This window comes from Haliaeetus albicilla, chromosome 24 (assembly GCF_947461875.1).
Source record: "Haliaeetus albicilla chromosome 24, bHalAlb1.1, whole genome shotgun sequence".
NCBI lineage: Eukaryota > Metazoa > Chordata > Aves > Accipitriformes > Accipitridae > Haliaeetus > Haliaeetus albicilla.
Window position 1 is genome coordinate 720,508 of NC_091506.1, and position 10,610 is coordinate 731,117.

Consider the following 10,610-nt stretch of genomic DNA (forward strand, 5'->3'; position numbering starts at 1 on the left):
GCGGGGCGGGGCCCGGCGCGAAGTAACGCGCGGCCGTACGCTCCCGTGTGCGGAGGCACCCGCCCGCCGCCGGCGGAGCGAGGGCGGCGCCCGCGGCCCCCCCCCCCCCACGCCCTCCGCCCGGCCCCGGAACCTCGGCGCGCGCGGAACCTCGGCGCGCGGGCGGGCGGGGCGCGCGCCGCGGCGGGGCCGTTTGTGCGTGGGACCGCCGTGCCACGTCGGAGGAGCGCGGCCGGAGGCCGAGGCCGGGCCGCTCGCCGCCGGGGAGCGCCGCGGGGTCCGCTGCCGCCATGGTAGGCCCGGGGCGGGGGGCGAAGGGCGAAGGGGAGGGTGGCCAGCCCAAGGCCCAGCTCCGGCTCCGTGAGGCGGCCGCTGTGAGGGGCTCCGGGCCGTCCTGCCCCTCTCCGCGGCGCCCGTCGGGAGCGGCGGCGGGGGGACAGCACGGCGGATGACCCGGCGGGGTCCCCGGCGCCCGGCCCGAGCGCAGCCGGCTTCGGCCTCCCGGGCCGGGGAGCCCGCGCCGCGGCTGTGCGCCGCACAGCGCCCGGATCCCGCTTAATGGCGGCCTCGGCGTCGGCTGGGGCCGCGGGCGGCCGGGGAGCCCCGGGGCACCGCGCCCGTCGCGGGGCTGCTGCGCCGGGCCTGAGAGGCGGGCTGCCCGCCTTCGGCCGCGCGTTGCCGGTTTAGTCGCCGGGCTTTGATGTGCGCTGTACTGGTTCTCGTTTCTTCCCCCCTCTCACCCCGCAGGTCTCGGTAATTAACACCGTGGACACCTCTCACGAGGACATGATCGTAAGTGTGCCGGGGGGGGCAAACACCGCTCGGCTCTGTTGACTGCGCTTTCTCCAGTCGTAACACAACTGCTTTATGGCACTTTCTCATGAGGGGCGCAGAGCGCGAGGTGCGTGCCTGTATAAAGCGATGCACATGGGGTATCAGATGGAGAATGCTGTCTGATATCCCGATGTTTTACACTGTGTGGGCAGGAAAACATAGCTACCGGGGGAGGGGGAAGTGATTTAAAACTTCAGTTTTCATGCCTAGGCTTGTTTCTGCTCTTTTCTATGAAACGGTATGTGTGCATACACTAAGTGGTACAGAGCTTCAGCAGGTGAAACTGATTTTCCTTTGTATGGGTGTTTCCGGGAGTAGAGGTGTAAGTACGGGTAGGAGGAAACATTTCAAAGTAACTTATAGAAGCAGGGAGCCCAGTTAGATAATGAAGTTTCAAACATAAATAAGAGGTGTCGGTGCTCTTACACCCACTTTACATCTTGAGAAACAAAAATATGTAACTGGTCAAGTCTTTGTAGTCAGTGGCACTAATTTCCTGTCCTTTCCCAAAAATGGTATGCATTACTGCTCTGAATTCCCTAGATTACTTCTGCATAACGCTTGTATAGTTAGTGAAAACAGCAGTTGGGGAAATAAACGACTTAAGCGGCTTGTCTGCATTGTTGAAAAGCTATCCTTTTTAACCTGTCGTGTTGGGACTCAGTCATCTGTTCATGAATCTTACAGCTGCTTTTAAAATGTAGTAAGATTTGTTGCCAAAGCAGAACTCGTGTGTGCTGACAGCAGCTTTTCCATCACCTTGCAGCACGATGCTCAGATGGACTACTATGGCACTCGGTTAGCGACCTGTTCTTCAGACAGATCCGTGAAAATCTTTGATGTTCGGAACGGAGGGCAAATCCTCATTGCGGACCTGAGAGGGTAAAGTGTCATAAACAGGAGATTTCGATCTGTGGAAAACTTTAATATTTTGTCATTTTTGTCATTTGGTAACATAAGATGCATGGTAAATTCCTCCAAGGTAGTAATTATTCTGGCTGGTTGTTGCTAAACAACTCTTCAGAGCTGTGAGGGGGGACAGAGAGCCAGTTAGAAATAACACTGGGACTTTTTCATTCGTTAAATACTTCACACCTATAATTTTCAAGAAGTAAACTCACAATCCTAATTGCTAATATAAGGATAAATGTTTGGACTTTTTTTTGAAGGCAGTGGCTTTGTCTGACAGTCCTGTATGCTGTTTTTCATCTTGGCATTACTCATTCTTCATATCACTGCATTAATCGCTTAAGAACACCAATTTACAATGAGGATGGCTGTGAAACAGCTGCATCTGGAAAGGGTTTCTCTCAGCTTTTCCAAATAGCGTTGTTTCTTGCAGGCATGAAGGTCCCGTGTGGCAGGTTGCCTGGGCTCATCCTATGTATGGAAATATCTTGGCTTCCTGTTCCTATGACAGGAAGGTTATTATCTGGAAGGAAGAAAATGGCACTTGGGAGAAGACTTATGAGTACACAGGGCATGATTCCTCAGGTATGTGGGGTCTGGAGGTGGAAAGCAAGACTGGGGATGTGAGAGGATGCAAGTAAGATTGGAATAAATCCATCAGTGTTAAGGAAGAAAGCCTCTATCAAACAGATAGGGATAAACTAACGGAGAGACAGTAAATCTGTTCAGCATAAACAGAACATTTACGTAAGGTCATGTTGCTGGATAACCTCCTGTCCTGATTCATACGATGTTTATGTAGGAGTTGTTTTACAAATAAATCAGCTTGCAAATAAACAAGATGGCAGGGTACTGAATTCTTGAGGAAAATATTGTGTATGTATCCACTACAGGAAGAAAGTAAAAAGGTGGATTTTAGCATGCTGTGTTTTGTTTCACAATGGAAACTGTTTTGTTCAGATGATTGGTCCTCCTACATGCAGAGCTGAGAAGTCTCCAGCTTTGTTGTGTTACTAATTGTCTTTAAATACTGTGCCTGCCATTCAGCTTTTGTTCTAGAGTCAGCAATACTTTTGCTGTTGCAGGGGATAGTCAGTTTTTAATTTCTCATTAAGAGTGCTTTTGGTGTTCTCATTCTGAAAGCTGCCAAAAATAAAGGCAGTTTTCTGTCATTCAGTAAACAATGTTAATTGACTGTCTTTGCTGAAATTCAGGAATGCTAAGACTCTTAGCTTTCAAAGCTGCTCACTTTTAGCAACTGTTCTACTAATGTTAAGCAGTGAATTAGTTAGTCGATTTTAGGTAGTGACTGTGTTGTAATCCAGCCTGTCTCACCCTTCACAGTGAATTCTGTCTGCTGGGCACCACATGACTATGGACTGATCCTGGCCTGCGGGAGCTCAGATGGGGCCATTTCATTATTGAGCTACACGGGTGATGGGCAGTGGGAAGTCAAAAAGATCAGCAATGCACATACGGTAAGTCTGTTCCTTTTGGAGCAGCACAAAGCTCTTGAAGCTACAGATAAACACCAAGTTGATGCCTCAGAGAACTTGCAGACTAGATAAATACTGAAATACAATGAAATTATGTGAAACAGTTTCTGGAATCAAGAATAACTTGTTTTAAATTAATCCAGAGTCGGAAGGTACACTTTGTAGTCACTAAAATGTAGTAGAAAACAACACATGTGAACGTTACTAAACAGCACTGATAATACCTGTTTATTAAGCATGATTGTTAAACAGAGTGCTGGAAGTTACCTGGTAAGAAATGGCTTTGGTACTAAGAACACCTGTGCAGACTGACTGTGAATAAACTGAAGCTGGAAAAACTGCAGGACTCATGTTTTTCCCAAATAGTGGGGATTTTTGCTTAAGCAGAACTTCATAAGCTAATGGCAGTGGCTCTCAGTAAAAGGAAATTGGGCTCTGGACCAAAGGTTCCTTCTGCTCCTGCATTCCTAAATCTTAGCAACTACATACGTCTTGTGTCTTTTCAGTTTATATCCGTTTCCACCGTTTACATATCCAAGATGATATTTGCACATAAAGCAGTTACTTAGCTATCTAAGGCTTTCTGAATAAATGCCTTACTGAGATTAGACTGTATCTGGATTTCTTACTCATCCAGTATTTGTCCAGTGTTGTGCAAGACTCCTATTTTCCTAAGACGGGCTTCTTCCCCACCAATGGAGAGTATGTAGTAGGTGTCCTTTGCTCCCTCAGCAGCTTTTTATTTATTTATTTATTTAAAGTAAGCAACTTCTAATAATGATATTTTTTCATTAAATAGATTGGATGTAATGCAGTTAGCTGGGCTCCTGCTGTTGTACCAGGAAGCCTTATAGAACAACCATCTGGTCAAAAACCAAATTACATCAAAAGATTTGCATCTGGTGGTTGTGACAACCTTGTCAAGATCTGGAAGTAAGTGCTCTATTGCCAGACTTACAAAACCTGATACCTTTTATAGTCTTTGAACGTCCCTGTTAGTATCTTAAGTAATATTTCCTGCATCTCTGTGCTTTCATCTTTGAATTACCGTTTTAGAGAAGTGCTTTGAAAATGGAAACAACTTAGTGATGTACAATCTATCACATGGTTGTAGCAATTTGTGTCAGCCCTGCTTCCATCTTATCTTGGAAAGTGGCTTTCCAATTGTCTTTGATTACCACTGTCACTTGGACAACAGCAGATTTCTGTACAGTAACTGAAGATAAAATACTCATTGCCTATGCTGCTTTCTGTCCCCTGGAACAGATTCTGTCAGTTTAAGCCATAGAGCTTTTTGGAGAAGAGAAGGGAACACTTGTGCTTTGTATTATCTGGATAAACCAGGAATCTGAAAGCTACAAAACCAAAGCCTTCCAGAACAGGAGATGAGAAATGTGACTGGTTGCTGCTGCCACCCTTCTGACTGTATAAATGTGTTTTCAGGGAGGAAGATGGTCAGTGGAAAGAAGAGCAGAAGCTGGAGGCTCATAGTGACTGGGTTCGAGATGTAGCCTGGGCTCCATCCATAGGTTTGCCGACAAGTACCATCGCTAGCTGCTCACAGGTGAGGCTTCTGTTGGAGTGACAGAGGCAGGCTCTCAGTGCCCTTGCTTCCACTTCCTTCCCCTTTTCTCTAATAAAGGAATAGTAAGGATAGAACTGCTGTAACAGGTCCTCTTGGCAATGCTTTGCTATATCTGGGTCTGTGCATAAGAGCCTTTGATTCCTGTTCCTCCCAAACTCAGATGCCCAATAGAAGCATTTCTGAACAAAGGTTTGTGTGTGTGGCTCTGTACCAAAGACTATCTTTTATTTTGAAAACCATGAGCAGGATGGTCTCACTATGAGGAAGACCTTCAAACTAATGTCATATTTTATTGTCTCTGGATCAAATTCACTGCACTGCCAGCTAAAAATACTGTTTTCTAATAACTGGCATTCTTAATCAGCTCTGATGTCCTCAACCTTCATATTGACTGTAGTGTTCTTGCTGCTCATAATTCTGTAAATGTTTTGGTTTTTTTTTTTTATAGCAAGAAGACTACTCAGTAAGCTGCTAACTTGCTGTCATGTGACTGGAAAGCAAAATCTCATTCTGTAGAAAAAATTTCAGCTGATATATATGTATTTTGTGAGCTTTTCTGTGCTGTTTGCAAGTCACCTTTTGTATGTAGTTTTCCTCATCAGAGAGCTGTACTCCTATCTTGCTTTCAGCTATAGTAAGAGCAAAAATGTAAACACACCTAGGGTTCATGTCAGAGCTGTGATTTGGAAGTGTAGCTCTAAGTGCAGTCAAGGTTGTTTTTTCTGTGTTGTAACTAGTGGTCCAAGCAACTCAGTCTGCTTGCTTTTGTAGGATGGCAGAGTGTTTATCTGGACATGTGACGATGCCTCTGGAAATTCATGGTCACCAAAGTTGCTGCACAAGTTCAATGATGTTGTCTGGCATGTGAGTTGGTCCATTACTGCAAATATTCTTGCAGTGTCTGGAGGAGACAATAAAGTGAGTACTGCTGCCTTGGCTTTTACTCCTGCATGCCGTATTTTCAGAAGACATAAGTGACAATAGCCTATCTCATCTCTTGTTTAAGACAAAACTTGTAGATTCTCCTTCGCCGCAATGGTGACAGTTTTTCTTTTGACTTATCAAGAGGGGAGGAAGACCCTAACCTTTGGCAAACTACTTGCACTGCTTTCTTAGTCCTTGCTGGAGCTTAGAAATGCAGGCTTAACTTTATTTTGTACAGTACTAACAGCAGAATTCACATACTCCCCCTTTACCACTGGATGATTATTCAGTATACAGCAACAACTAACTTGATACTTAGAACAATGCTGTAACACTTGGTTTCTGTAACTGTAGACTATCGCCAAACTAGTGATGTGATAGTTGTGAGGTGGGAAACTGAGAATGTATTAAGGCTGAAAACTTCTTCCTGGTCTGTTTTTGAGGTCACGCTATGGAAGGAATCAGTAGACGGACTGTGGGCATGTATCAGCGATGTCAACAAGGGCCAAGGAGGGGTGTCTGCCGTTACAGAGGGGCAGCAGAATGAGCAATGATGTATGAGTGAGTGTTCCAGCTGCAACAAGTGATCACTATACCTGATTTGCAACGTTCTTGAAGTGGATGAGAACTGATTTTATCTAAACTGGACATGAACATGGGAAACAATTATCCAATTTTTTAAGCACTCTATAAATACTATTGGGAGGCTACAATATGTTGATAATCAGCCTTAATTGACATTCCCCTAAATTTAAGGTCAAGAGCATAGCAAAGTACTGTGCCTTACACAACTCCTTGACGCTGTAGAAGCGGTACCCTGCTTTTCTGGTTTAGGGATCATATTTAATTGGATATGCTGTGGTCAGACTTCAAGCATGTGAGTAGGAACAGGCACAGGCTGTCCAAGTGGTGAGGTGTGAATGCCTTTGTGCAAGGAGACAAATACTTTGTCCCTTCAAAGGCCAGAACTTTGTTTCAAGTGAGGGGAAGGGGTGGTGAAGTTTTTGGCATTAGATGACAGCATGCTAGCCCTTCTGGTAGTAGTGAAGTGATGCTTAGATCTTCCTGAAAATAATGTGCTTGGATAAGTGAAAGTCTCTGTGCTTTCCTGAAGATGAAAAGGAGTAGTGGAATGCATATATCTTTTGCTTTACAATAATCTCAAACTTGGTTATTTAACCAACATCAATAAATCAAACCATAATTTGAAGTTTGGTTTGCTTTTTTTTTAGCCACACTTCTGTACCATACCTCAGGGTTTTTTTGTTGAGATACCAACAGAATAAAGTCCTATTGGTTTAAAGCCTGGTGTGCTGTATTTAATAATCTTTTCATAGGGGCCTTGTCAAGGCTGTCTACAGTCTACCTTCAGTCAAGCCACAGTCATGTCACCCTCCCATCCATGGTATTAGCTTTGCAATAGCTGGGAAGGTATTAGTCCACTAGAGACTAGCACTGTATATAGTGTAAGAAAGAACAAAGTTTTGTCTTCAGTTAAACCTATGTGCCATTGCACTTCAGGCAAGTATATTAGGCTCAAACAAACCACGTTTCAGTATGCCTTCAGCTAAAAGCTGAAGCGCTCTTCCCCTCCTACAAGAGGGAAAGTACTTAACTAAAAGGTCACATTTTCCCTTTGCTCTTCAGTTGCACTGAAGCAACAGAAGTGAATAACTCATAGCCTTCTTCTAGTTTTGGAATGACACAGATACTTCTTGAGGTGCAAGCAAGCTTACAAGACTTCTTCCACACTGCAGGCTATCAGCCTGAACTTCACCTGGTGGAGATACCTCCTTACTGACAGTTCCACTACTGACTTTCCAAAAGCACTTGGGAGTGCCTTAAGGCATGTTATGGTGGATCACTGATGCTTTGTTTTCTTCTTCCTGTGATTTCCAGTCTGTTATTCTCTCATCACACTTGGGGTTATTTTCAAGCTAGATAATAAATGAAAAAGTCTATTTGTTAGTAACATGTTTAAGCAGTTTTGAACAACTAAACAGGTATTGATTTAGGGGAGAACAACCTAAAGGATGAGAACTTTTCCCCCCCTTCCAAGAAAGGGGAGGGTGCTATAAAACTCTGCAGCTAGCCAGTATGATAACTGGAAATGGAGTAGTCTGATTCCCTACAGTTTTGCTTTCATCACACTTACGCTTACAATAAAACATGTCAGTAGTTGTCTACCTGAATGGAAATATTAAGTGACCGTCAGACATCACTGGATACTAAATGAGGTTCAGACATTATTTATATATATATACATACACCCCCAAAAAAGGGTAAATAGAGAATACAATTGATTTTGGCCAACACAAACTCAATGAATGTTATGGTTTCATAGCCTCATTTGTTAAGATAAAAACCTGCCTTTTAGAAAGCCTGAGGGTCTATAGAAAACAACCACCTACAGTAAGCAAAGCAAAAAACCCAAAGTTGCTCTGCTGCAGCAAAGGATTTTTACATCAGCTTCACAATTTAAATACTTTCTCAATCCATTATGTTCATTCTTATTCTTGCAGGTTGTTACAAGAACAGGAAGTCAAGATTTGAAAGTCTTCCACAAAAAAACATTACTTCATACCTAAAAATAGGAGTGACAGGAACAAATCTAGAAGTCCTTAAAGTAAGTGAACAAATGATGTTAGATTGCCCTCCAAGAGTTATTAACTGGAAAAGGAAATTATGTCTGAAACCTGAAATTTTCATTTACACATGCATCTACAGGCTTGTTTTCAATAACAGAACTCAAGACTAGAAGATATCACTGATAATGAAAGTCTTGCGGGACTGAATGATGGCAAACAATGACACTACATAATTATATACCTACATGTATTTAAAGACTATGACTAAATCTCTGCGCTTTTAGACACAGGTAACCGTTAACTGATAGGGTTTAGCAAAAAGTTTAAGTCACAGACAAAAATTTAAAGCATTAGCATTGTTGGTGTTGGCATGAGGATGTCAGGCAAGCCAAATCTGACCAGGACTCTTCCTTTAGTCTTAGCAGTACCCAGTGAGAATGTAAACAGTGTGGGATTCTCTTTTCTGCTCTTACAGAAACAACTTTATTCATCATAAGGGAATAAAGAACATGAACCCAACTGCATACACTGCAAGTTATTTTTAAAGCCAACGCTTGCCAGTACTCTATAAGAAGTGCTAGGAACTCGAGAGCCACACACTTAACATTTCCTTGTGAACAGGATGCAAACAACTTCCACAGATGTCCCACTTCAGACCACGACATTAAAACACAGCCAATAAACAGCATATTGTTATAGGACGAGCCTTTGTCACGCCATCCCAACCCAAGCCTGGAGAAAAAAAAAAAAAAAAATTCAGGTGCTTTTACCAATGCTGCTGTAGCAGTAGCATTCCTGTGCTCCCCTCCTACACGCTGGCTCTTCCACCCACGAAGAGCGTTTGCCTTTTAAAGCAACGCGCTCTCTCACGCTGAAATCCTACGTCTGCTTCTGAAGCAGCCCTTCAGACCAGCCACCCGTGCTGGGTACCCAGAGCCGCGGAGGCCCAGGGACTCCCCTGCTGCGAGGCTGGGCCTCCTGCCCCACGGACTCACTGCGGCCGCCCCCCGGGCAGCTGGCCATGCTTGGGCGGGGAACCCTGCGCCCAGCTAGGTCCCCCGCACCCCTCAGGCCGCCGGCCCGGCTCCCAGGGCTGCAGCACCGCCGCTTCGCAGCCGCCCCCCGCTCGGGGCGAGGCGTCCGAGGCCAACCCGGTCCCGCAGCACCTCAGCGGCGAGCGCGGAGGCTGCCCCCCAGGGGAAGCCCCGCCTCCGAAGGCGGGACCTCGGGGCCAGCCCTGGCGCCGAGTGGGCGGCCTCCCGCCGCCGCTGGCGACGATTGGCTGTGGCGGGCACCCCGGGAAGGGCGGGAAGGACGCTCCGCCCCGCCGTTCGCTCCTCTCAGCCCCGCCGCCGGCTCCTCTCAGCCCCGCCGCCGGCCGCCGCCGAGCCCGTTTGCGCCGCACTCAGACCGCTCGTCGGAAAGGGGTCGGTGGGAACGGGACGGGCGGAAATACGCTGTGGGGTGGGCTGCGGTACCCGGGGCGCCCGCGGGCTCTGGGCTCGGCCCTCAGGAGCCCGGCCCGCCGCCGTGAGGGCGCGGCCTCCAGCCTCTGCCGCGGGGCGGGAAGCGCAGAGGAGGCGCTCGAGGAGCGGCCTGCGGTCTCCTGTGGGCTTTTGTACCAAGCCCCTTCTCGGCAGGACAGGCTTTATTAATTAGAGGACTTAATGAGGGGAAGAAAGATATTTGTATCCCTTGGGAGTGCTGCAAAAGCCTCGTGGATTGTACCGTGTGAATTACTGCAGCTGAAAGGCATCAGTTTGGGCAAGGGCGTCATGCAGAACAGCACACAAAATACGAAATACACATTTGATTGTATGCAGGCTGGTGCATGGGGATGAGCATGTCATCGTGAGAATTGTTATTATTGACTTAGCTACGCAGTCATGCCATTTTCTCTTCTACTTGCTTTTCATCTTTCCCAGCCTGTCAAATGCACCCTCCCACAAATGCAAACGCTGATTTTTCTGTGGGACTCAACAGCTCCTTTCTCCCTCTCCAATGAGCCTCTCACACGGCTCGGGATTAGGGTTACTCACCACTGGGTGAATACATGAGAAGTATGCTACAAGTACCTTAAGGTTTTCTAAAGAGCCAATGGCTTTGCATAAATAATACTGTAGTTTTCTCTGAATGATAATATTCTCCTGTAGGACTTCAATCTTGAAGTACAAACTTTTCAGTTGCAGGTTCAACTTGTAAACACAAAAAGATTCTACTTTAATAATGTGTATAGATCAATGTCATGTCTGGTTGGGTTGTCCTTGTACGCTC

The 10,610-nt window shown here is 46.1% G+C and overlaps 1 protein-coding gene across 1 annotated transcript; it reads left to right on the forward strand.

Moving 5' to 3' along the window:
- Positions 1–27: 27 nt before the first annotated feature.
- On the forward strand, positions 28–6,958 carry SEC13 (SEC13 homolog, nuclear pore and COPII coat complex component). The gene is made up of 9 exons (XM_069811749.1): positions 28–293; positions 748–792; positions 1,601–1,716; positions 2,177–2,328; positions 3,088–3,221; positions 4,039–4,172; positions 4,683–4,803; positions 5,596–5,742; positions 6,192–6,958. Exons 1-9 carry the CDS (start codon positions 291–293, stop codon positions 6,300–6,302), a joined length of 963 nt encoding a protein of 320 aa, XP_069667850.1. The 5' UTR covers positions 28–290; the 3' UTR covers positions 6,303–6,958.
- Positions 6,959–10,610: the final 3,652 nt, after the last annotated feature.

Bases quoted from the DNA above. Each gene is read 5' to 3' on its own strand.
- SEC13 (XM_069811749.1), top strand. The intron at 1,717-2,176 runs GTAAAGTGTCAT...TGTTTCTTGCAG, and splicing joins CTCATTGCGGACCTGAGAGG to GCATGAAGGTCCCGTGTGGC. The intron at 3,222-4,038 runs GTAAGTCTGTTC...TTCATTAAATAG, and splicing joins AGATCAGCAATGCACATACG to ATTGGATGTAATGCAGTTAG.